The sequence below is a fragment of the Manis javanica genome, chromosome 12, assembly GCF_040802235.1.
Source record: "Manis javanica isolate MJ-LG chromosome 12, MJ_LKY, whole genome shotgun sequence".
Lineage (NCBI taxonomy): Eukaryota > Metazoa > Chordata > Mammalia > Pholidota > Manidae > Manis > Manis javanica.
In genome coordinates, this window is record NC_133167.1 from 59638522 (window position 1) to 59664868 (window position 26347).

The window sequence follows — 26347 nt, forward strand, 5'->3', positions numbered from 1 at the left end:
TGTAGTAACATGCTATAGAATCACTACTTGTCATCTCTGTGCTCTACTGCCTTCCACATACCCCCCTATATTATGTATGATAATCATAATGCTCCTTTTCCTCCTAATCCCTCCCTTCCCACCCATTCTCCCCAGTCCTTTAAATAGCTGTTAGTCCATTCTTGGATTCTGTGAGTCTGCTAGTATTTTGTTCCTTCAGGTTTTTCTTTGTTCTTATAATCCACAGATGAGTGAAATAATTTGATACTTGTCTTCCTCTGTCTGGCTTATTTCATTGAGCATAATACCCTCTAGCTCCATCCATGTTGTTGAAAATTGTAGGATTTGATTTCTTCTTATGGCTGAATAATACTCCATTGTGTATATGTACCACATATTCTTTATCCATTCATCTATACTGATGGACACTTAGGTTGCTTCCATTTCTTGGCTATTGTAAATAGTGCTGTGATAAACATAGGGGAGCATCTGTCTTTTTCAAATGGGGCTGGAGCATTCTTAGGGTAAATTCCAAGGAGTAGAATTCCTGGGTCAAATGGTATTTATATTTTGAATTTTTTGGAACCTCCATACTGCTTTCCAAAATGGTTAAACTAATTTACATTCCCACCAGCAGTGTAGGAGTGTTCCCCTTTCGCCACATCCTCACCAACATTTGTTGTTGTTTGTCTTTTGGATGTTGGCCATCCTAATTGGTTTGAGGTGATATCTCACTGTGGTTTTAATTTGCATTTCTCTGATGATTAGCGATGTGGAGCATCTTTTCATGTGTATGTTGGCCATCTGAATTTCTTCTTTGGAGAAGTGTCTGTTCAGATCCTCTTTTTTAATTGGGTTATTTGCTTTTTGTTTGTTGAGGTGCATGAGCTCTTTATATATTTCGGATGTCAACCGCTTATCAGATATGTCATTTATGAATATATTCTCCCATACTGTAGGATGCCTTTTTGTTTTATTGATAATGTCCTTTGCTGTACAGAAGCTTTTTAATTTGATGTAGTCACACTTGTTCATTTTTGCTCTTGTTTCCCTTGCCCAGGGAGATATGTTCATGAAGAAGTTGCTCATGTTTATATTCAGGAGAGTTTTGCCTATGTTTCTTCCTAAGTTCTGTGATTTCATGACTTACATTCAGGTCTTTGATCCATTTTGAATTTACTTTTGTGTATGGGGTTAGACAGTGATCCAGTTTCATTCTCTTACATGTAGCTGTCCAGTTTTGCCAACACTAGCTGTTGAAGAGGCTGTCATTGCCCCACTGTATGTCCATGGCTCTTTTATCATATATTAATTGACCATATGTGTTTGGGTTAATATCTGGGCTCTCTATTCTGTTCCACTTGTCTGTGGGTCTATTCTTGTGCCAGTACCAAATTGTCTTGATTTTTTTGGCTTTGTAATAGAGCGTGAAGTTGGGAAGCAAGATCCCCCCTGCATTATTCTTCCCTCTCAGGATTGCTTTGGCTATTCAGGGTCTTTTGTGGTTCCATATGAATTTTAGAACTATTTTTTCCAGTTCATTGAAGAATGCTGTTGGTATTTTGATAGGGATTGCATTGAATCTGTAAATTCCTTTAGGCAGGATGGCCATTTTAGCAATATTAATTCTTCCTACCCAAGAGCATAGGATGGATTTCCATTTATGTGTATCCTCTTTAATTTCTCTTAAGAGTGTCTTGTAGTTTTCAGGGTATAGGTTTTTCACTTCCTTGGTTAAGTTTATTCCTAGGTATTTTATTCTTTTTGATGCAATTGTGACTTGAATTGTTTTCCTGATTTCTCTTTCTGCTAGTTCCTCCTTGGTGTATAGGAAAGCAACAGATTTCTGTGTATTAATTTTTTATCCTGCAACTTTGCTGAATTCAGATATTAGATCTAGTAGTTTTCGAGTGGATTCTTTAGGGTTTTTTATGTACAATATCATGTCATCTGCAAACAGGGACAGTTTGACTTCTTCCTTATGAATCTGAATGCCTTTTATTTCTTTGTGTTGTCTGATTGCTGTGGCTGGGACCTCCTGTACTGTGTTGAATAAAAGCGGGGAGAGTGAGCATCCTTGTCTTGTTCCCAATCTTAGAGGAAAAGCTTTCAGCTTCTCACTGTTAAGTATAATGTTGTCTCTGCATTTGTCATATATGGCCTTTATTATGTTAAGGTACTTGCCCTCTATACCCATTTTGTTGAGAGTTTTTATCATGAATGGATGTTGAATTTTGTTGAATGCTTTTCAGCATCATGTGATTTTTGTCCTTCTTTTTGTTGATGTGGTGGATGATGTTGATGGATTTTCAAATGTTGTACTATCCTTACATCCCTGGAATGAATCTCACTTGATCATGGTGTATGATCCTCTTGAATGTATTTTTGAATTTGGTTTGCTAATATTTTGTTGAGTATTTTTGTCTCTGTGTTCTTCAGGAATATTGGGTCCGTAGTGTTCTTTTGTTTGTTGTTTTTTTTTTTTTTTTTTGGTGTCTTTGCCTGGTTTTGGTATTAGAGTGATGCTGGTTTCATAGAATGAGGTTGGAAGTATTCCCTCCTCTTCCATTTTTTGGAAAACTTTAAGAAGAATGGGTATTATGTCTTCTCTAAAATTCAGCAGTGAATCCATTTGGTCTGGGAGTTTTGTTCTTGGGTAGTTTTTTGATTACCAATCCAATTTCATTGTTGGTAATTGGTCTGTTTAGATTTTCTGTTTCTTCCTAGTCAGTTTTGGAAGGTTGTATTTTTCTAGAAAGTTGTCCATTTCTTCTACATTATCCAGTTTCTTAGCATATAGATTTTCAAAACATTCTGTAATAATTCTTTGTATTTCTGTGGTGTCTATCGTGATTTTTCCTTTCTCATTTCTGATTGTGTTTATGTGTGTAGATTCTCTTTTTGTCCTTCATAAGTCTGGCTTGTGGTTTATGTATTTTGTTTATTTTCTCAAAGAACCAGTTCTTGGTTTCATTAATTTTTCTATTGTTTTATTCTTCTCAATTTTATTAATTTCTTCTCTGATCTTTATTATGTCTCTCCTGCTGACTTTGGGCCGCATTTGTTCTTCTTGTTCCAGTTTCAATAATTGTGAATATAGGCTAGTCATTTGGGATTGTTCTTCCTTTTTTAAACAGACCTGGATTGCTATATGGTTTCCTCTTAGAACTGCCTTTGCTGCGTCCCACAGAAGTTGGCTCATTGTGCTGTTGTTTTCATTTGTCTCCATATATTACTTGATCTCTGTTTTAATTCGGTCATTGATCCATTGATTATTTAGGAGCATGTTGTTAAGCCTCCATGTGTTTGTGAGCCATTTTGTTTTCTTTGTACAATTTATTTCTAGTTTTATACCTTTGTGATCTGAGAAGTTGGTTGGTAAAATTTCAGTCTTTTTGAATTTACTGAGGCTCTTTTTTTGGCCTAGTATGTGGTCTATTCTGGAAAATGTTCCATGTACAGTTGAGAAGAATGTGTATCCTGCTGCTTTTGGGTGTAGAGTTCTGTAGATGTCTCTTAGGTCCATCCGTTCTAATGTGTTGTTCAGTGCCTCTGTCTCTTTACTTATTTTCTGTCTGTTTGATCTGTCCTTTGGAGTGAGTGGTGTGTTGAAATATTCTAAAGTGAATCATTGCATCCTATTTCCCTCTTTAATTCTCTTAGTATGTTTTTCACATATGTAGGTGATCCTGTGTTGGGAGCATAGATACTTATAATGGTTATATCCTCTTGTCGGACTCACCCCTATACCATTATATAATGTCCTTCTTTGTCTCTTGTTACTTTCTTTGTTTTGAAGTCTATTTTGTCTGATACAAGTACTGCAACACCTGCTTTTTTCTCCCTATTAGTTGCATGAAGTATCTTTTTCCATCCCTTCACTTTTAGTCTGTGTATGTCTTTGGGTTTGAATTGAATCTCTTTTAGACGGTATATAGACGGGTCTTGTTATTTTTATCCATTCAGTGACTCTATGTCTTTTGATTGGTGAGTTCAGACCATTTACATTTAGGGTGATTATTGATAGGTTTATACTTATTGCCATTGCAGGCTTTAGATCTGTGGTTCCCAAAAGTTCAAGGGTAACTTCCTTATTATCTAAGAGTCTAACTTAACTCACTTAGTATGCTATTACAAACACAATCTAAGCATTCTTTTTTTTTCCTCTCCTTTTCTTCCTCCTCCATTCTTTATATATTAAGTATCATATTCTGTATTCTTTGTCTATCCCTTTTATTACCTCTGGTGACAGCTACTTAACTTTAGGAACACTTCCATCTATAGCAGTCCCTCCAAAATACACTGTAGAGATGGTTTGTGGGAGGTAAATTCTCTCAGCTTTTGCTTAGCTGGAAATTGTTTAATCCCTCCTTCAAATTTAAATGATAATCTTGCTGGATAAAGTATTCTTGATTTAAGGACTTTCTGCTTCATTGCATTAAATATATCATGCCACTCCCTTCTAGCCTATAAGGTTTCGGCTGAGAAGTCTGATGATAGCCTAATGGGCTTTCCTTTGTATGTGATCTTATTTCTCTCTCTGGCTGCTTTAATAGTCTGTCCTTATCCTTGATCTTTGCCATTTTAATTATTATATATCTTGGTGTTGTCTTCTTTGGGTCCCTTGTGTTGGGAGATCTGTGCACCTCCATGGCCTGAAAGACTCTCTCCTTCCCCAGATTGGGGAAGTTTTCAGCAATTACTTCTTCAAAGACACTTTCTATCTCTTTTTCTCTTCTCTTCTTCTTCTGGTACCCCTATAATATGAATATTGTTTCATTTGGTTTGGTCACACAGTTGTCTCAGCATTCTGTCAGTCTTAGAGATACTATTTTCTCTCTGTGCCTCAGCTTCTTTGTATTCCTCTTCCCTAATTTCTATTTCATTCATACTCTCCTCCACCATACCTAATCTGCTTTTAATACCCTCCATTGTGTTCTTCAGTGATTGGCTCTCCGTCCTAAATTTGTTGCTGATTTCTTGAATATTTTTCTCTATCTCCATGAGCATCTTAATGATTTCAGTTTTAAAATCTCTTTCAGGAAGATTCATGAGGTCGATTTCATTTGAATCTTTCTTAGGTGTATTCATAATTTTGCTTTGAACCACGTTCCTTTGATGTTTCATAATTTGTCTGTGGTGCCCTCTAGTGCCCAGAAACTCTACTCTCTGGAGCTGCTTAGTCCCTGGAGCAATGTCGGGGGTTGCAGGGGAGTGGTGTTTGTACTTGAGGGGAGGAAAGAGCTATTTCCTGCTTCCTGGCTGCTATGCCTGTCTCCACTGCCATAACAAGTGGGCCAAACACACTGGTATAAGCCTCTATGCTTTGTGTTTGTAGCTGCCATAGGTGGGGCTTCCCTTTGGCTGGCCTGATGCCATGGCAGTGGTTGCCGGTTTGTGAGCCTGAGCCAGGTGCAAGCTAGCCAGGAGGATGACACAGCTGACTACGTATCACGGTGGGGGACCTTGGAGCTGTGTAGCCAGCCAGGGGGAATGGAGTGCCTGAAGACTGTTTAAGCTCCCAACCCTGTTCCGTGAGGTCTGCCCTTTTCTCTATAAGCAGTCTGGTGCAGCCTTCTTTCCTGTTCTTTCAGGATCAGTTGTATTAAATTATATTTTCATATTATGTGTGGTTTTAAGAGGAGGTCTCTGTCTCACCTCTCATGCCACCATCTTTAATCCAATCTCCACTGTCTTGTTTTTTATCTTATATTTATCTCCATTACCCAAATAATATCAGCCTTTATGTCATTATTTATTTACACAATCCACATTCTTTTTTATTATGAAATACCTTAAGCATATGGAAAAGTTAATATGATTTTCTGTTAGCAGATTCTGAGCTTTTTTTATTCTGAATATTTGAATTCAAGAATATGTTTTATTACTTCTTATTCCAGTCCATGATATATATTCAGTATGTGTTTAAGGTCTTCAGCAATTGAGTCCAGCAAAATAACTTTGTAAAATCTAAAGCTTTGATATGGTAGTTATTCTATTTTTTATTGAAATCCATTAATATACAATCTTACATCGGTTTCATATATACAACACAGTGATTCAACAGTTACCCATATTATTAAATCCTCACCCCCACTAGTGCAGTTTACTGTCTCTCAACATAGGAATATGTTACAGAATCATTGACTGTATTCTGCATGCTATACTACTACCCCTGTGGCCAACTAATATTATGATTGAGAAGTTTTGTGCCCCTTAATTCCCCTCACCTTCCCACCCACCCATCTTCACACTTCCCCCATGGTAACCACTAGTCACTTCTTGGTGTCTATGAGTCTACTTCTGTTTTGCTTTGTTTTTATCTTCTGTAAATAAGTGAAATTATGTGGTATTTATCTTTCTCCACTGAGCTTATTTCATAGAGCATAATACACTGTAGATTCACGCATGTTGTTGCCAATGGCAGGATTTCTTTTTATGGCTGAATAATATTCCATTTTATATATGTACCACCACATCTTTATCCATTCATCTATTGATGGACACTTAGGTTGCTTCTATATCTTGGCTATTGTAAATAGTGCGGCGATAAACATAGTGGTGCATATATCTTTTCAAATCAGGGATTTTGTTTTCTTTGGGTAAATTACAAGGAGAGAATTACTGGGTTGAATGAGGAACCACCATATTGCTTTCCACAGTGGTTATACCAATAGATATTTCCATAACAGTGTAGGAAGGTTCCATTTCTCCACATCCTTCCCAACACTTGTTATTTCTTGTCTTTTAGATAGTGGCTCTTCTAACTGGTATGAGGTGATAGCTCATTGTAGTTTTGATTTGCATTTCCTTGATGATTAGTGATGTGGGGCATCTTTTCATGTGCCCATTGGCCATCTGTATTTCTTTTTTGGAAAAATGTCTGTTCAAGTCCTCTGCTCATTTCTTAATTGGGTTATTTGTTTTTTGGGTGTTGAGGCATATGAGTTCTTTATATGTTTTGTATGTTAACCTCTTATTGTATAAATCATTTGCAAATATATTCCCCCACACTGCAGATTGCCTTTTTGTTCTGCTGATGATGTCCTTTGCTGTACATACAAAAGCTTTTTAGTTTGATGTAGTTCCACTTGTTCATTTTTTATTTTGTTTCCCTTGCCCAAGGAGAGGTGTCTGGGAAAAAATTGCTCATACTTATGTTCGAGAGATTTTTGCCTATGTTTTCTTCCAAGAATTTTATGGTTTCATGTCTTACATTTGTGTCTATGTTTGTGTGCTTAACTCCTTTGGGTTCCTGGACCTGATTCCAGTGGGCAGGGGGAGAGGTGGCTTCCTGTCCCCCACCACAAAACTGAGCAATTCTCAAATGCCAGCAGGGTGCAACTAAATTCTGATGCTGTCTGCCCAGAGACAGCACCAGATTCCCCAGGTTAAGGGCTCCATCCTACAAGACTGCCCTTCACCCCCAACTCCAGACACTGGTCACCATCCCCAGGCAGTTACTTATGCTTCTGACCTACCAACTACAGCTTGGAGGTTCCCACAACCTCCCCCTTAGGTTCAATTAATTTGCTAGAGCAGCTCATTGAACTCAGGAAAACATTTAATGTTTACCAGTTTAATAAAAGATACCATAAAGGATACAAGTTAACAGCCAGATGAAGAGAGACATAGGGCAAAGTCCTAAATAAAGGAACTTCTATCCTCTTGAATCTTGGGGCCTGGCTTAGTGGCACATGGGAGTGTTCTGGTTCCCCAAGCATAGAAGCTCTCTCCAACAGAGAAGCAGGATCCAAGAGAGTGATAAGCTCCTTGGTTTTTGTGAGAGCTTCATTGCATAGTCATGATTGACTAAATTATTGGCCATTGGCTGATTCAGCCTCCAGTCCCTGCCCTTGGGTAGGGTCCAAAAGTCTCATTAACATGACAGGATACCCATTTCACCTTTAAGATTTTGCAGTATTTTCAGGAACTGTGAATGAAGACCAGATATACCTGGGAAATATATATTTGGTCACCTAAATGCCCAAATACGTATTTCTTATGACTCACTGTATGGGAAGTTCTTTGATCTATTTTGAGTTTACTTTTATGTATGGAGTTAGACAGTAATCCAGTTTCATTCTCTTGCATGAAGCTGTCTGGTTTTCTCAACACCAGTTGTTGAGGAGGCTGTCTTTCCCCATTGTATATGCATGGCTCCTTTATCATTTATTAACTGACCATACATGTGTGGGTTTGTTTCTGGGCTCTGTATTCTGTTTCATTGATCTCTGAGTCTGTTCTTGTGCTAGTACCATACTGTTTTGATACTGTAGCTTTGTAGTGTAGCTTGAAGTCAGCTTTATTTGTCTTTCTCAGAATGGCTTTCATGATTTGGGATCTTTTGTGGTTCCATATTTTAGAACTGTTTGTCTTAGTTCACTGAAAAATGCTGTTGGAATTTTGATAAGGATTGTATTGAATCTGTAAATTGTTTTGGGCAGGATGGCCATTTTGACAGTATTAATTCTTCCTATTCATGATCACAGGATAGATTTCCATTTATTTGTGTCTTTTTTCTCTCTCTCATGAGTGTCTTATCGTTTGCAGAGTAAAGGTCTTTCACCTCTTTGGTTAGGTTTATTTCTAGGTGTTTTATTCTTTTTGATGCAGTTGTAAAGGGAATTTTTTTCCTAATTTCTCTTTCTGCTAGTTTGTTGTTAGTATATAGGAATGCAATAGATTTGTGTGTGTTAATTTTGTACATGGTAGTTATTCTGTTAGAAGTAATATGTTATTCATTAGAAAGTTAAAATGTTATTTTACCATACAACAAAAACTTGCATTTCTCTGGTGCAACTGTTCGCATTTTGAGCTACAGTGAAAATTCCAAACATATGCCTTTTACTGCCAATCCCAAGTGTAGATTTTTCTTCTACAACATTACATTGGTAAGTATGAAGCCAGTGAAGAAACTTGCAGGAACTTATACCAAAAGAAATTTCTGGCATATTCTGTTCCTGAAGGGTTCTCTTTTCATTTCTGTTTTTGCTTTTTTCTTCATCTGAATCTGACCACATCTCAAACTGTGTCCCCATAGAACTTTCCTATCTCAGTACTACTAAAATACTTATAACTATTCCTGTTTTGTTTCTGAAATTGAATAATGTCAGTCTTGTCCCATATCCTTCCCTCCACACTTATCTCCCTTACCCACAGTTAATAATTACAATTTTTTCAATGTGTTTGTCCTCAAATTTACCTTCTTGAAACTTAGCATGTTTGGAGAGAAAGTTTTGGCTTGCTGTTAATGTTGAATGGTCATCAAGCACTTTGTTCTTTATTCTAAAGGTGGTAGGAAGATACCTTTTAAACCTGGAATAATACTTTCACCACTTCTATGATTTTCAGAATTTAGCATATGGTGTTGGTGCCCTTGAGCAACTACAGAGCATCTGATGCACCTTTGTCTTATCTGTGCTTCCTGTCATTGCTTCCCTTTTTTCTACAGTACCTTTCCCTTCCTTTTTTTTTGCCTCCTTTTCCTCTATTTCTCCTTTCTTGGACAATCAGTGACAACTATTGGTACCATAGGCATTGTTTAACCCAACTGGTTGTATCCTGTGTTTTTTCCAGATGTTCCTTCTCTTCTCTCTGGATAACACAGGTACTGAGTGCAAGAAGTTATTGTCACAGGTGTTTTAAGTGGATCTCAAGTTTGACATTTTTGCTTGAAAGTTTAGCTATTTCTCTTTTCTTCTTCCTTCCTAATTATAACCCTTAAGTAGAATTTGTGCCTCATATCGAATCTACCGAGTATCATAATTCTTCCAAGTGGTAAAGACACCTTAAGACAAATGCTGGGCATAGAAGCCACAGGGCATAAAATATGGAAAGAAGTAAAAAGCTAACCTTTTCAAACAATAAGGCTTCTCTCTCACTTACCAACTTAACATTTCCCTGTATGGCCCCAGAAGATGACTGGTTAGCCAGAGACGGGTAAGATGCCTCAAGGGAGGAACAACCTAAGACAGGCACAGTCACAGGGGGGCCATCAGGTGAGAAAATGGGGATCAACAGAGGTGAGGCTTAGAACCTCCCGCCCCCTGTTCGAAGAGAAATCTTCTGTATACGTGGATGTTTTATTGCCCTTGTCTAGCTTGGATTAACACATAGTCTACAGGCACACACCTGATCATCTACATTTGCTCTCTCTCTTACAACACTAAACTATGTTTTCTACCTTTATCTTGTATCTACCTACCACTTCAGCATTTTATTAAAAATAATAATAATAAAGAGAGAAATGTGGTATCCACATATAAATCAAGTATAAAAATCAAATGAATATTCATATTTGAACTGACTGTTTATAGTTCATAATGCATGATCAAAACCAAAAGCCTCTGTGATGACTGCCCTTGTAATGTTCACCTTGTAACTTATTCACTGTGTAAGAATTTGTTCTCCATGTAAGAACTTGTTTGTTACGTTTCAGAAGATTGGAGACTGATGAAAATTAGGCTTGGGGTGGATTAATGATTGTGCATTGAGCATTGACCCCCCTATACAGAATTTTATTGTGGTTAACAACCATTTGATCAATAAATATGAGAGATGCCCTCACCAAAAAAAAAAAAAAAAAAGCACACACTTTCAATTGTAAAATAAATAAGTAACCGGGATGTAATGTATAGCATAAGGTATATAGTCAAAATATTGTAACAACTTGGTATGGTGATAGCTGGTACCTAGAATTATCATGTATATAAATGTTAAATCACTCTGTAACTTGTATACACTCTGTAACATGTATATAAATGTTAAATCACTCTGTAACTTGTACACCTGAAACTAATGTAATACTGTGTGTCAACTACCCTTCAATAAATAAATAAATAAATAAATAAATAAATAAATAAATACATACATACATAAATAAATAAAAAGAAAGTTTAGCTATTTCAAATGGTTGAATTTAAGGACTTGTATCAAAATACAAATCAGATCTTCACCTGTTATTTTGTAGTGGTGTCATTATGACCAAAATAGATAGTATTGTTAATTAGATACAGTAACACTTTATATTTTATTATAAAAGACAAGTAAATTTCCTATTTAAAATTTTTACTTCACTTATTTAGGTATGGATGGCAGAACAGAAAATATCATATGATAAGAAGAAGCAAGAAGAATTAATGCAACAGTATCTTAAAGAACAAGAATCATATGATAATAGGTAAGAAATTTCTACTGTGCTGGTGTAATTAGTTGCACCAGAATAATTCCTTACTCAGTCATATATTAAATTAGCTTTTTTGAATTGAATGTTCTAATCATAGGATTCTACTCCCTATAAACTGTCTTTATCTGTGTACTTCTTGTATCTCTAATGGTCACTTTTTCCAATCTTACCAATAATTCACACAAAATATAGATTGATATGACTCCACATACAGTTTATGAGCAAGTCCCATGTTAGACAAAGCTTAGAAGAACAATAAAAGTGTACTCAAACTACTGAGACCTCTTAAGAGTCACTTCTTGAACAGGCCCTAAAGTGAAAAGACACACAGGACAGCTTCAAGATGTAAAGTGAAGTGTCTCTATTTGACCTGCATATCATTGGCAGGTCATAGCTAGAGTTCCTCATTGGTTTATTCCAGCGCAGTACCTGCCTTTTAGCTATTACCAGTTTATGTTGGTATTTGCAAGTCTAACTCTGTTATTTTCTGGTTTCTCTTGGTTACTCAAGCAAGTGAATAGTGGTGTTTTTGTTATATAGACTGTACTCTTCTTCCATTCAGTCCTGTTTTTCATCAAGATGTGAAACTTAAGCTAAGTAATACTAACCTATTGCTAAATTCACTCTTTAAAATATGGTATATCAAGAGCAAAACTAAATAAAACTTTTAATTCAATTAAGTACTTTTCTCACTATTTTTTATTTAATCTGGTTAAACTTTATTGGATACCCACTTCATGCAAGACAACATAGGTGGTGTAGAGGCCTGTAAAAGTGTGACATGTTGTTTCTCTCTAGCCTCAAGGAAACCTAGTAAGGGATATGTACAAAGTGGTTTGAGTACACTTTTATTGTTTTTCTAAGCTTTGTCTAACTTGGGACTTGCTCACAAGTTATTGATCCCTACGTACTTTTTTAAAAGAGACAATCACATTTATTCTGACTGGATAAATAAAAGGATTTGATGGAAATAAAAAATTTGTACATTCACTCTGCATAGAGTCAACAGGAAAAAAAAGAATGTGTACAGGTTTTTAGGGCAAGTTAAAAATACCAATACCGTAGCTTTACCCTTTCTGTTGAATTTTTTACCTGTTGAATTTTGCTTGAAGTAGCAATTGATTTTCCAGTTTTGGTTTTCTGTTACTTTTGTCTCAATGTAAATGAAATAATTTACCATTTTTAAGTGTACAGTTTAGTGGCATTAATTACATTCACAGTGTTGTGCACCATCATCACTATTTCCAAAGCTTACTCCATTACACCAAATAGATACTCTGTACCCATTAAATATTAACTCCCTCTACCCTCTCCCTTCAGTAACCACTATTCTGTTTTCTGTCTCAATGAGTTTGCCTATTACAGGAACTTCAGATAAGTGGAATCATATTTATCCTTTTGTGTATGGCTTAATTTCACTTAGCATAATGTATTCAAAATTCATCTATATTGTAGCCTTTATGATAACTTACTACTTTTTATGGCTAAATAATACTTTCTTGTCTGTATCTGCCATATTTTATTTACCCATTTATCCATCAGTGGACTCTTAGATTGCTTCTACCTGTTTGCAATTGTGAATAACACTGCTGCTGTAAACATTGGCATGCAAAGATCTGTTCAAGTCCCTTCAGGTACATACCTAGGAGCAGAATTGCTGAATCATATGGTAATTCTATGTTTGGCTTTTGAAGAACCACCAAACTGTTTTCTACTGTGCTGTACCATTTTTAGATTCCTACCAGTGATGCACTAGAGTTCCAACTGCTCTACATCCTTGCCAACATTTGATATTTCCCCCCTTTTTAATAGTAGTCATCTTAATGAGTGCGAAGTGGTATCTCATGGTTTTGACTTACATTTCCCTAATAACTAGTAATGTTCAGTTTGTCATGTGTGTGATTTTAATTTTTAAAATGGTGTTAATTAATATAATTTACACAGTTGTTTAAAATATGTTGGTTTTAAGTATAATTACAGAGTTTGGAGCCAACACCATAAACTAATTTCAGGATATTTTCATCATCAAAAAAGAAATCTTGTACTCATTAGAGTCACTCCCTATTTCCACACCCTGTCTCCCCTTCTTTCTCTCAACCTTAATTTCCTTTCTGTTTCTATAGATTTGCCTGTTCCATGTAAATAGGATCACATGATATGTTGTCTTTTGTGACTGGGTTCTTTCACTTAGTGTAATGTTTTTGAAGTCTGTCCATGTTATAGCATTTATGAGTAGTTCATTCCATTTTATGGATATAGATCCTGTCATCCTTTTGCTCTCCTTTTTTTTTTACACTTCTTTATAAACTCCAATGGAAATAAGAAAAGAGGAATTATTATGTGGTATATCCTTTGTGATTGCCTTTTCTAAATATTAGAGGAAATTATATTCACTCTTTAGGTCTTCTTTATAATCAGTATTTCAGTTGGATTTCATGAATTAAAGTTTTCACTCAACCAGTCATTCAGTTTGTTGCAGACCTTTTTCTATAAAAAGCACAGCATATATATTGCTCTGAACACTGAACCCAAATAGGGAACTTTCAGTGTTAAAACAACTGAAAAGAAAATAATTTTTGAGGTGCAGCAGACATCGATTCCATCATAATTCCATGTAATTAACCTGTTGTAGAATATCTTTAAACTATTCTCATTTCATTGGCCTTATTAAAGAATTTGATTCTCCTGTTGACTTTGACTCTTGCAAGCACTAGATTTGACTTTCTAAAGAAATTCCAGAGAGATTCATTTTTCCAAAGCTGTTCGATCCCTCACAATTAAGAAAAATATGTTGGCACTATTTAACTTAACTCCAAATTTGTGCTGGCATATAGGATTCCAAAGCTGTCACTATTTCCATACCATTTCAGAGTTTAAGAAAAGCATGTGAGAGTGACCATAGTAATTTTCCCCTATTCTGTTGGGAAGACCAGTATCTCTTAGGTAATGAGAAAGTCCCAAAACTTAACAACCGATTACTAAAGAGGCAGCACTGTTTGAATTTCCATTCAGATATTGTAGATGTCATCTAATCAGTGGAGGGAACTATTGGAACACTATCTCTAACAAAAATCTTTTGTTTTAATTCCATTAGGGTTTTTGGGAGTGGAGGGACAGTTATTCTTTAATTTTTTTCTCCTACATAAGATTAACTTTATGCCTTATTTCATTTAGATTGCTCATGGGAGATGAACGTGTAAAGAATGGTCTTAATTTCATGTATGAAGCCCCACCAGGAGCTAAAAAAGGTACTGCCTCTTTTCTCTTTTTTAGGTCTTGATGTGTTTGCAACTAAAGATTGAGAACTGTTATGACAGACATTTTAAAAAATTTGTTCATCTTTTAAAATCTCTATTATTCTATAAAGATAATTTTTAAATACTATAATCAATACAGTAGATTAAAACTAAAATATTTGTCTAATCTAGTAATATTTCCTGCCTTGTCCTTTGGGGAGGTAAAAAAAACCCTCAACATTAGCAGAAGTACATTTATTCTTTTATAATTTGTGTATATCTATCTTTAGTTCTTCTTACTGAATATACTTGTAAAGAGCATATTGACTGTCAGTGAAAAATATAAAAGTTTAACTATTAGTAGTTAACATGCTTATTAAATACTATCTCTTGTTCAGTATTGTATTTTATCCTTCAGTGATTTGAATTCTATTTTTTGAAAGAGGAAAAAAAGTTAACCAATAAATTCTTACAAATTAACAATTAAATACCATGATATCATAGTATGATATATGGTAATAGACTTTAATGTTGAAGTTTTTAACTTGACCTACCTTTTCTCCCCCCATATTTTTGATACACAATCAAGAAAACAAAGAGGTAAGTACTATTTTCATATTTGGATTTACTTGCAATAGATTGTAATTTTATGGAAAAATTGAAAGACTTTTTAATGAATGTTTTTAGAAAGAAGAAACAGGAGAGACTGAATACAAATTTGAATGGCAGAAAGGAGCCCCACGAGAAAAGTAAGAACTGATTTTCTTTTGAGATAAAATACACATCATTAAATTTATCTGATAGCCCATTTTACATTGCCTTTTCATTAATTAGAGAAGGCAATTAATGTGAAAATGTATTTTAAATGATTTGTCTTGTGCCACTAATTTTCTTAATCATCGTCTTTAGCTTGATACACATTTTCATTTTTTTTTATCAGAAGTCATCAGATTGGATACTTGATGAATTGCTGTTTGAAATGCTAGGTAGATGTTATAGTTCTATATATTTATTGAAGTTACTTTTTGTAATATACTTAGAACTACAAAACTTCTTCAAAATTACTATTAATTTATTAAATTATTCTTAATATTGTGTTTGTACATTTTCTCTGCTTAATAGATATGCCAAAGATGACATGAACATCAGAGATCAGCCCTTTGGTATTCAGGCAAGTGACACATATTTTACTCTGTTGCAATAGTTTTTATTTAATAAATACTTCTTCTTTATGTTGTCCAAATGGTATTCACGCTGATAAAGGGCTTTTTGACTTCTATTTGTATTTGGTAATAGACGCTTTAGGAGAGAAACACTAAATATAGTAGACTGATAGAAGATAGGAATCATAAGTTTTATAGTGATGGTTCTAATAATGGTCTCTTGAATTTTCAAGAAATTGAGAGAATTATCTCAAAGTGAAGAAAAGATGTAAAACTGTTTGTTAGAACCAGGGCAAGCTATCACCAGAGGGCCATATTCTTCTTATAAATAACATTGCTTAGAACACTGCCTTGATTATTTATTTACATACTGTCTGTGGTTGCCTTCCTGTTACATTGGCAGAGTTGAGTAGTTGCAACAGAGACCTCTGGCCCATAAAGCCTAAAATATTGACTGTTTGGCCCTTTACAGAAAGTTTATCAACCCGTTTTAGGAAATTGAAACTTCAAAGGTTAACTTTTTAAAATTGGAGAATTTAAGTTTAAGCCATAATATAATTCTTTTTTGTAATTTTGCCTTTCTTTTGGGATGACATGGTTTTATTGTTACCAAGTAAGAATCAGAAGAAATCAAATCCACCCTAGGTTTTAGGCAGAATTTATAGTAAGAGATTTTACTATTTGTATTAAATTACCAAATATAGTTATGGCATCTCTTTCCCTGGAGATCTGTTAGAAATGAGAGTAATTTAACTTAAGCCCTACCAAGGAATAGATTGAACATTGGTTAGATTCTTAGTATTTTAATAACTAAAACAATATTTACTACTTCTCAGGTTCGAAATGTGAGGTGCATTAAATGTCATAAATGGGGTCATGTCAACACAGATCGAGAATGTCCTTTGTTTGGTCTTTCTGGAATCAATGCAAGTTCAGTTCCCACTGATGGTTCAGGTAGGTACTAAAAATGATTTATTTATTAGTTTTAGAGCTTATATCAAAGATAAACAAGGAAAGATAAGATAATGTTTTTCTTTTATCTCTTCGGGTATTATTTTGGTTTGATTTGGTTTGGTTTTGGACTATGTCACATTCCCAAAATATGGTAATCAGTGATAAACTCTGATCAGATATTTCGAATATGAAGTGCTGTGTATTGGAATTAAATTTAATTTTTCTAGCCAAGGGCCCTATGAACTTGATTTTAAAAGTAAAAGGTATATTAGGCATAGTTTATCAGGTTAATAACCTAAAAATTGAAGGGAGAAATGGTTATTCCTCATATTCATGTCCTCCTGTATTGTAAAACTAGGGTGGGCTGGAAGTCTCAGCAGTCACCTCTTTTTAGTTCAGAGATAAAATCAAAACAGTTTAAAAAAATATTAAATATGTTAAAATTGGTTTTTATTTGAAAGTTATTTACCTTTCTACATATTACTGTCTATTTAAGAATTATTGGTCTAATTTGGTTTGGAACATTTGGGTTCTTTTTATAAAAAGATATTAAAACTGAGAAGTTTTAATATCATCAGCATCTTGTTTGTATATTATTGAGGCAGCCACACTAATTCAACTATAACTCATAATAAATCATAGTGGAAATAACCTGTTAACTGTAAGTCATTTTCACTTCTATGAGCTTCAACTCTTCATTTTAAAATAAAGATAATAAAGATAACTCAAGAAATTTTCAACATTTTTAAAGTAGCTATAGAACCTTCACTTTTTTTTAGAGAAATCTTACATGAAACCCCAGTATATAGGACATATAAAGATAGTTGCTGTATAGAAGCAAATTATCTGCAGGACGGCCCATCATCTCAGTTCATCTAGGTGTTTGCTGCACCTCATTAGACTTCCCATGGCTTCCACTCTACCTCTGAATCCAGAGTTCATTCTCAATCAGCATATGGCTAACAGCATTCTATAGCTAGAATTCTCCTTCCAGCAAACCAGATGCAGGCTGTAGGATTCAAGATGCCATTTCTCATAGTAGTGTTATGGAAAATACTGGAAAGCCTGGACAAGATCACTGACGGAAGAACCAAGCGGCACTCGGAGGTCTTGGAGTGTTGAAGCTTTATTTCACACTGGAGGTCTCAGAGAGGAGTAATCTCCCAAAAGTCTGAGCCCTGAACAAAGGCAAAGGGAGCAATATATATCTTTCTGCTTCTGTATCTGTAACATTCCTACGTGCACACCAACCAAGCAAGCAAGGGGGAGTAAGTGCCTGGCAGAGCAGGGAGTGAAGGGGAGAGGGAAGTTAAGGGAGTTTCTGTTGTCTTTGCTAAGAAGAGCAGCAGAAGGGAGCCACCTGGACTAGACTGCTGTCCTTGACAGCTGTGTTGAATATTTTCCTTATCACTGCCCCCTCTGATGCCCCTTTAAACACTTTGTTTAGGTTTATAATGGCTTGTATTTAGACTTTTAATTGCTTTGAGCTAGGATTTTTCTTTGTGACTTTTTCGTTAAAGACCTGAGTACTTTGTGAAAAACACAAATGATTATGTCTGTATGCATTTTTCTGTGTAGACTTTGTGTATACAGGTTGAAATGAGTCCTTCAGACTCTTGATAAGCCTGTGCTTAACAAAAACTCAGGTTTTTTTCAGTCCTAATTTATTTTTATGCAGCTGAGCGTTACACTCAGGCTGACTTATTTGAGTGTGAGAGGACAGGTGTTAAAGGTGTAGGGCCACTGAGGGCAGCTCCCTTGGATGAACCATGCACTTTATAACTTCTGTACAGTTAAACATTATAGAGAGGTACTTTGGAAATGCAGGCTGAGACTTGAGTTCAGCTGGAGAGACAGGTAAGCACAACTAAATAACTTAATTATTACACAATAGGCAATAGAAAGGGTAACTTTTTGAGGAACAGTTTAGTCAGAGGGGGCAGCAGCAGAGAGTTTAATACCCAGGATGAGAAATTCCATTCTGGCGAGGGCCAGGATCCATCACGTGCAGGTGTTCATTAGTCAGAGGGTAATCGTCATATGCAGAGGTGGAAAGGATCTGGAGGTCTGACTGGGCTTTCTACTGATATATTTCTTTGTCTGGAGTATGGGCTCTTCTCACTCTGGAATGATGGACCCACGGAGTGATGCCTGTAACTTTGAGGGCCGTAGGAGTAGTTAGAACAACAATGTGGGGCCCAGTCCACTGAGGTTTGAGGGGTTCACCTTTTCAATTTTTGATTCAGACTGAGTCCCCCAGACTGGAAGGAATGTACTGGGGTCCCTAAGGAGATCAGGGCTCTTTCTATGGTATATTGCTGCAGCTTATTTAGGGTAGCTCTTAAGGCTAGGAGCTATTCTCTTATTCACTTATTTACTATCTGGTGTAGGTTCCCTGGGAGGCTTCCTAGACACAGGGAAGGGTGTCTATACACTAATTCAAAAGGGGAAAAGACTGAGTCCCAGGTGTGCAGCGAGCATGCAGGACAGCCAGGGGCAGTAGGTCTGGCCACAGGAGGCCAGTTTCTTGGCAAAACTTAGTTAGGGTTATTTTGAGGGTGTGATTTATTCACTCCACTTTCCCTGAACTTTGTGGCCTGTATGCAGTGTGGAGTTTCCAGGTAATGTTGAGATATTTAGTTAAAATTTGTACTGCATCTGCTATAAAGGCAGGTTAGTATTGCTTTTTGAGGAGGGCTTCTAGTGCAGTTTTTCTTAGGTGGGTGAGCTGATGGTAATTGCTGACTAGATGCCTTCTGGTTGCAGTTGGGACAAAAATGCATCTGTCAGGCAACAACCATCATTTTTATTTTTATTTTTTTATAATGTTAGAGTGGCTCTTTCAGCCATGACCCAGTCTTTCTCTTTTTCAGTGTATTTGGGTGGAGGGGCCTCCACTGGGGGTGTTAGAGCCCTGGTGAGGGAAGGAGCTCTATCTGTTTTTTATTGGCCGCTGTTCTAGCTACCTTATCTGCCAGCTGATTCCCCTGTGTTATAGGGTTGTTTCCTTTTGGTGTTCTTTGCAATGCAGAATTGCTACTTTTTCTGGGAGCCAGAAAGCCTTGAGGAGTTTTGTATTGTGCCAGCTGAGAGTTGGAGAGGAATTGGTGTCCCTGTGTGTTTGAGGGGCACAATAGTATGGGGGACCTGAGTAGGTTTATCTGCTTTTTTAATGAATAGAACTGTGGCTGCCAGTGTCCTGAGGCAGGGTGGCCATCCTGCCTCAATTGGGTTTAGTTTTTTTGGTTTTTCTTTTTTCTTTTTTTCTGACAGGTATGCAACTGGCCGCTGCCAGGGCCTAACAGTTTATGTGAGAACTTCAAGGGCTACTTTTTTTTCATGTATGAAGAGACTGAAGGGCTTTTTTGTATCTGGCAGGCCTAGGGCTGGTGCCTGTTCTGAGGCAGCCTTTATTTCCAGGAAGGTGGCTCTTGCCTCTTCTCTCCAGACAGGGGTTACCGGTATGGTTCCCCCCACCCCCAAGAGGCTGTAGAGGGGTTTTGCCATTGCCGAGAATCCAGGAATCTAGATTTTGTAGAACCTGGCAGCCCCCAGTAACTTTCATATGCTTTTCTTCATCTGGAGCTGGGCTAAGGAGATAATGACTTTCTTCTTTGGCCTTAGTGCCCTTTACCCTGGGCGAGGAGGAAGCCCAAGAACTGGACTTGCTGCTGGCAGATTTGTGCCCTTTTTTCTATGAGGTTCAGTATCCTGAGTCTGACAGGAGTTGTAGGAGAGCCTTTGTGCCTTTTACACAATTTTCCTGGGTGTCACTGGCAAGGAGGAGGTCATCTACATACTGCAGAAGGGCACAGCGTGTGGCATTCCTTGGAAAGCTGGCAAGGTCTGCGGCCAATGCCTCTCCAAAGAGAGTGGGTGAGTTCTTGAACCCTTGTGGAAGCCACATCCATGTTAACTGCATCTGTCACCCTGTATCTGGTTCAGTCCATTCAAAGGCAAATAAGAGCTGGCTTTGGGGGGCCAGCCAGAGGCAGAAAAAGGCATCTTTAAGTCTAGGCAAGTGAACCATTGGCAGACCCCGGGATCTGGCTGAGGAGAGTGTATGGGTTTGGGACCACCGGGTGTAAAGAAACAGTCACTTTGTTGATGGCTCGCAGGTCTTGGAACAGACAGGTACTCTCCTCCTGGCCTTTTGACTGGTAGAAGTGGGGTGTTCCAGGGCGACTGACCCTCGATTAGAATGCCTGCCTCTCTGAGTCTGGTCAGGTGTTCCTGGACGCCTGCTCTCGCCTCTTGTGAAAGGGGTACTGCCGCTGTGTCTATGGCTCCGAGAATAGTTGCAGTCTTTTTCACCGAAGGGGCTACAGGGAGGGTGACCACAGAGCGTTCTGCCCCTGTGTCAACCATGAAAGTCCTGTCTGGCACCCCCCACTCTCATTCTGACCGTGGGCTCACGGGGCCGAGCGTGAGAGAGCCCGGTCCCTGTCAGGCTGAGTCTGCTTCTGCCAGGCCAGCAAGCCTTTCCCCGTGGGACTCCTCCCGGCAGCGACTGGGCCTCAGGGCTTTGCCTCGGTTGGGGCATTCGTTCTTCCAATGCCCCTTTTCTTTCCACTAAGCACACTGGTCCCTGGCTAGGGGGGTCCTGGGCTTCCCTCTCTTGGTGACTGGCTTCTCTCTGCCTTTTGCTCATCTCTTTGTTTTAGGATAGCTGCCAAGAGGCTGGCTTTTTTCTTCATTTTTCTTTCAGCCTCTCTGTCAGCCTGAACTTCTCTGTTCATGTATACTTTGTTGGCAATTTCAATCAGCTGAGTGATATTCATCCCAGTGATGCTCTCAAGTTTTTGGAGCTTTTGTCTGATGTCTGGGGCAGCTTGGGCCACAAATGAGGTGTTTACCATCTGTTGGCTCCCTGGTGACTCAGGATTGAAGGGGGTGTAGATGTTGTAAGCTTCACACAGTCTTTCATAATAGTCCCTGGGAGACTCTCCTGGTTGTTGAGTGACTGAAGAAACTTTGGTCATGTTCATAGGCTCTTGTACCTGGCTTTGATCCCCTGGAGGAGGGCATCCTGATATCGGTAGATCTGGTGCTGTCCCTCAGGTGGTGAAGTCCTACTTGTGGTGCTCCTCAGGGACAGAAATTTCAGCCCATGCACCCTGACCAAGGACCCCAGCTGTCTTCTCTCTTCCATTGTGAACAGTGTGTGGAGAAGCTGTTGACAGTTTTTTTGGATCTGCTGATGGATTTGCAAGAGGGATTCCATGAGATCAACCAGGGCTTGTGGTTTTTCTGACAGGGTGTCAGTTGTGGAGAAGGGTTGATAGTAAAACATGGACTGGCTGGGCTGGCTGGTCCCATATTTATTATGCCTTTCAGGCTCCTGCATCTCTTGCACTGGCATCTGAAGGGTGCCTGCTCCCAGCCGAGGGCGCAGTCTGGCTGCTGGTCCAGGGGAGAGTGAGTTCACTGATTCTGGAGTTGGCAGGGAGGCTGACTGTGGCAGGGTGTCTGGGACTGAGGGGGCTGGGTGCTGATGGCCTTGGGGTCGCATAAGGTGGGGGCAATATTAGCTTTTCCTCTGGGTCACCAGCAAGAATCTGTGGAGGCTCAGGCTTCTGCTGATTCTTTGCAGGCTTCTTTGTTGAGGCGACTAAGACCCTACCCTGTCCCTGCCTGTTGCAAGAGAATCGCACCCGAGGGGGAAGGGTCTGGGCAACTCCTAACCAGGAGTCAATGTATGGGAACTGGTCAGGATGACCTGGCCAGACCTGATGGACTGTTGGGACATCTAGAGACTGTTCCGGAGGCCATCCTGCACTAAAGGTGGGCCATTCAGATTCACACAGGGCTTTCAATCTGCCAGGAGTTAATTTTACTCTGTAGTTTTATGAAAATCCCTTCCGAAAATTCTTGATCATAGTGTCAAGGACTGTGGGTTTACTGTGCCGTGACCCCATGACGTGTCCGTGGACGGTGCCATGACAACAGACAAGGGAAAGGTGCCTCCTCTAGAGAGGAGACCAGTCAGATGCCTATCCATTCGCACTCCTCTCAGAGACTTTGGTCAGCCTTGACTAAGGTGCACCCGTATAAGTCCCGGGCCAGGTCAGCCCAAGCTGAGTCACCATTATGTCATGGCGGCCAACTGCAAATGTGGATGAGGGCCCACTCAGATTCTGTAGCGCAGGCCATGGAATCACAGATTCAGTGCAGACTGAATGACTTAAGCTGCCCTACACACTCACTCACACACACTCAGACCAGAGTTTAAACATTCTTCCCCTGGGAATGTCTACCTGTGAGACTTCTAATAAGTCTCCGGGAGGTGATCAGGCTCCCCTTCCACCCCAATGGGTGGGACTGGCTGGGTCAGGGGCCCCAGGGCCTTACCAGATTCGACGTTGGAACCAGGCCCTCACCTGCCAAGCCTCCTTGAGTTTGGCAAGAACAGCAGAGCAGTGCCAGCCCAGGGCGACCAGACAGGAGACTGCCGAAAGATCAGGCAGGGCACATCTTCTCCATTGCGATCTCCTATTCCATCACCACCCCACCATTGCCCCAAACCGGTGGCCAGCACGGTTGGGTTTCCCCGTCAGGGAACCAAATGTTATGGAAAATACTGGAGAGCCTGGACTAGATCACTGATGGAAGAACCAAGCGGCACTCGGAGGTCTTGGAGTGTTGAGGCTTTATTCCGCACCGGCAATTTCAGAAGGGAATAATCTCCCAGAAGTCTGAGCCCTGAACAAAGGCAAAGGGAGCAACATATATCTTTCTGCTTCTGTATCTGTAACGTTCCTACATGTACAGCAAACGAGCAAGCAAGGGGGAGTAAGTGCCTGGCAGAGCGGGGAGTGAAGGGGAGAGGGAAGTTAAGGGAGTTTCTGTTGTCTTTGCTAAGAAGAGCAGCAGAAGGGAGCCACCTGGACTAGACTGCTGTCCTTGACGGCTGTGTTGAATATTTTCCTTATCAGTAGGAGTGTAGGAATTTGATCCATTATCAAATTTGATACTAGTACTTTAATGGTGTTATGGATGTCAGAATGGGTAGAAGTAGTATATATTATATTACAATTGATTTCTTAAAAATTCTTAATGCTCTAAAAAAGGTTAAGTAGCCCCATATTAAGTAGAGGAAAAAACTATTTGCTCAGGGGTAAGAGAATATTGGTACACACCTTGGCTGGCAATGTCTTATGCAAGAACATTCCACTTAAAACCTACATCCTGTTGCTCCCTCCCCCAGCTGGTAAGAGAAGGGAGAGAGGCCCCAAAAGAAAAAAGGCTCCCAAGCAAATGGGGTGGATTAGGATATATGCGGGGAACCCACTAGCTCAGATATTTCTAACACTAATGCTGTTAGTCAAAAGGGATCTGTTCTTACATTTCAATGGTATATTTTGTTTTCTAGAAGGGGTTGCATGTTTCTCATCGTTTCCTTCACTCCAGCCTCTGGTTCCCTTACAGTCACATGACTCCTGTGTTGGCTGGGGGCAGGCAATTGTAGCAGCTGCCCTTGTTCCACAGCCTCTTCCTAGTGTGATCCTGCTTCTGAGAGAATTAAGTAGGATAGACTCCAGACTTAACCCTATATTTAATAATCAATAGACCTGCTCCCTCTTGAGTCTATATTAGGAAGTCTACTAACAACTACCAAAAGAACTTGTGCTATTTAGTTAACCTATTTTTAAGAGTATTGCAAACAGTGAGTCAGATATAAATGAAGCTGATTATTGGCTCTTCTCCAGCCATCTTTCTATATTCATTAACCTTACAATAACCCTGTTATTCATCTTACACAAAGTTTCTGGACCCACTTGTGGCAGGGTTTTACTGTAGTAGTGTTCATTCTTCAATCAAATGAACTTTTTCAAATAAAGTAGAAAAATGCTCAAGATTTTGGCTCCTGTCAAGTTTTTAACACATGAATAACCAAGCTTGAGAAGTGTACAAGTGACTCTTTGTATCTAAATGCATTGAGCAGTGGGTTGGTAGAGGGTAATACTATAGTTAATATCCTTAATATGTAAAATATTCTTTCAAGTCACTATGAAAAAAATGAACATACAAACACATAGGAGCAAAGGATACAAATATAGTTGGCTTATAAGAAGAGGACCTATGAGAACATTTTCAGCAACATTAACAACCAAAGGAATGGAAACTAAAACAGTATATTATCCTTTTGCCTATCAAAGTCGGCAAAGATTTAAAAGATTTAAAAGAACTATGTATCTGGTGGTAGTGCAAGTGTGGTAAAATGAATGTTCTAATCCCCTGTTGATAAGTTGGAGCAGCCTTTCTGAAGAGTAATTTGATAATAAGTATCAAAAGCCTTAAAAACATGTACATCTTTTTACCTAGAAATTCACCTTCCAGGAATTTATAGTAAGAAAATGATAAGGTAAATGCTCTAAGGTTTATAGTAATGAAAGATTAGAAACAACCCTAAATGTGTACCAGTGAGGGGCTGGTAAAATAAACTACTCATTTTTTCAACAGTCATTTATGGAGCACTTTCTCTCATTTTTCTAGGCTCTAGGAATACAATATCAAGGCAGAAAAGGTCCTTACTTTCAGTGTATTGGGAATGGCACAAAATAAACTAAGAAATAAGAAAATACTAGAGATTTTTAAGTTCTATATGATGAAAAGTAAATTGGATACTATGTAAGAACTAAATGGGAAGTACTTTAGATTGAGTGGTTAGGAAGGGCCCCTCTGGGGAAGTGATGTTCAGCTGAGATTTAAATAACAGGAAAGATGCAGCCCTGAAAGACCTGGGCAAAGAGCTTTGTCATCTTAGGCAGAAGGAGCGGCCTTCCACACAGAGGGAACCATAAATTCTGAGAAGCATTGTACTTAGTGGTTAAGAGCATAGACTGTGGAGCTATGAAGCTACACAGATGCCTGATTTGGAACCCGTGCTCTGCTGCTTAATAGCCATGTAACTAAGCAAGCTACCTACCCACTCTGTGCCTCAGTTTGCTAATGTCTGTAAAATAGGTATTATACTTGTATCTGCCTCCTAAGGTTGTTATGAGAACTAAATGAGTTAATATATGTGTGCTGCTTGGAATAGTACCTGGTACATACTAAGCACTTTATAAATATTTTAAAAAAATAAAGTGCATCTCCCCAAAATGGAATACCATCTAGCCATAAGCTACAGATACATGAATAGAGCTATAGATCTATGTTGACATATAAAATATACCAGAATATATCAAGTTAAAAAAAAGTTAAGAAGCAGTATTGTTTAAAAGTATGTAAGGCATTCTGTGTTTAAAGCTAAAATGGCCTTCTAGAATTGAGTCAATTTCTAAATCTATAGTATTTTTTAAGCTCTGCCTTTGATGGTAAAAGGATGGCTCACTGAATTAAGAGCCCTATATGAAAATCAATTCTTTGAACTAATGTTTATTTTGTAGTTTGTGAGGTAATCATATTTAACAACTAGGTATCTGACATCCTGTATATCAGTCATAAGTTGTGTTTTTTGAACTTGTGGGTTCCAAGCTCATAGTTTACAGTCTACTCAGAAACATTAAATTAGTATCATATAAGAAACAAAGAATAATTCAGTTTACAATCTAGTCAGAAAAACAAGAGTATTATCTAAGAATCTATTTAATAGAAAATAAGTGTAAAATTATGTAGTAAATAGAGGAGGTGGGACTTAAAATGATCTTTGAAGAATTATTGAGATTTAGATGGGCAGAAAGAAAGCTTGATGAAAAGAAAGAGCAGAAGAAAAACAAGGACAGTGGAGCCAAGATGGCAGCGTGAGTAGGACAGTGGGAATCTCCTCCCAAAAACATATATATTTTTGAAAATACAACAAATACAACTCTTCCTAAAAGAGA

The 26347-nt window shown here is 38.2% G+C and overlaps 1 protein-coding gene across 2 annotated transcripts in view; it reads left to right on the forward strand.

The window, feature by feature from the left end:
• CIRSR (corepressor of RBPJ and splicing regulator) overlaps positions 1-26347 on the forward strand; it is a 77759-nt gene that overhangs the window by 2837 nt on the left and 48575 nt on the right. The window contains exons 2-7 of one of the 2 annotated variants that reach the window (XM_017675257.3): positions 11067-11161; positions 14342-14415; positions 14993-15003; positions 15091-15152; positions 15526-15574; positions 16403-16520. In XM_017675257.3, the coding sequence (XP_017530746.1) occupies positions 11067-11161; positions 14342-14415; positions 14993-15003; positions 15091-15152; positions 15526-15574; positions 16403-16520 (409 nt within the window). The remainder of the gene's footprint in view (positions 1-11066; positions 11162-14341; positions 14416-14992; positions 15004-15090; positions 15153-15525; positions 15575-16402; positions 16521-26347) is intronic. The other variant, XM_073218675.1, reaches the window with a different exon arrangement.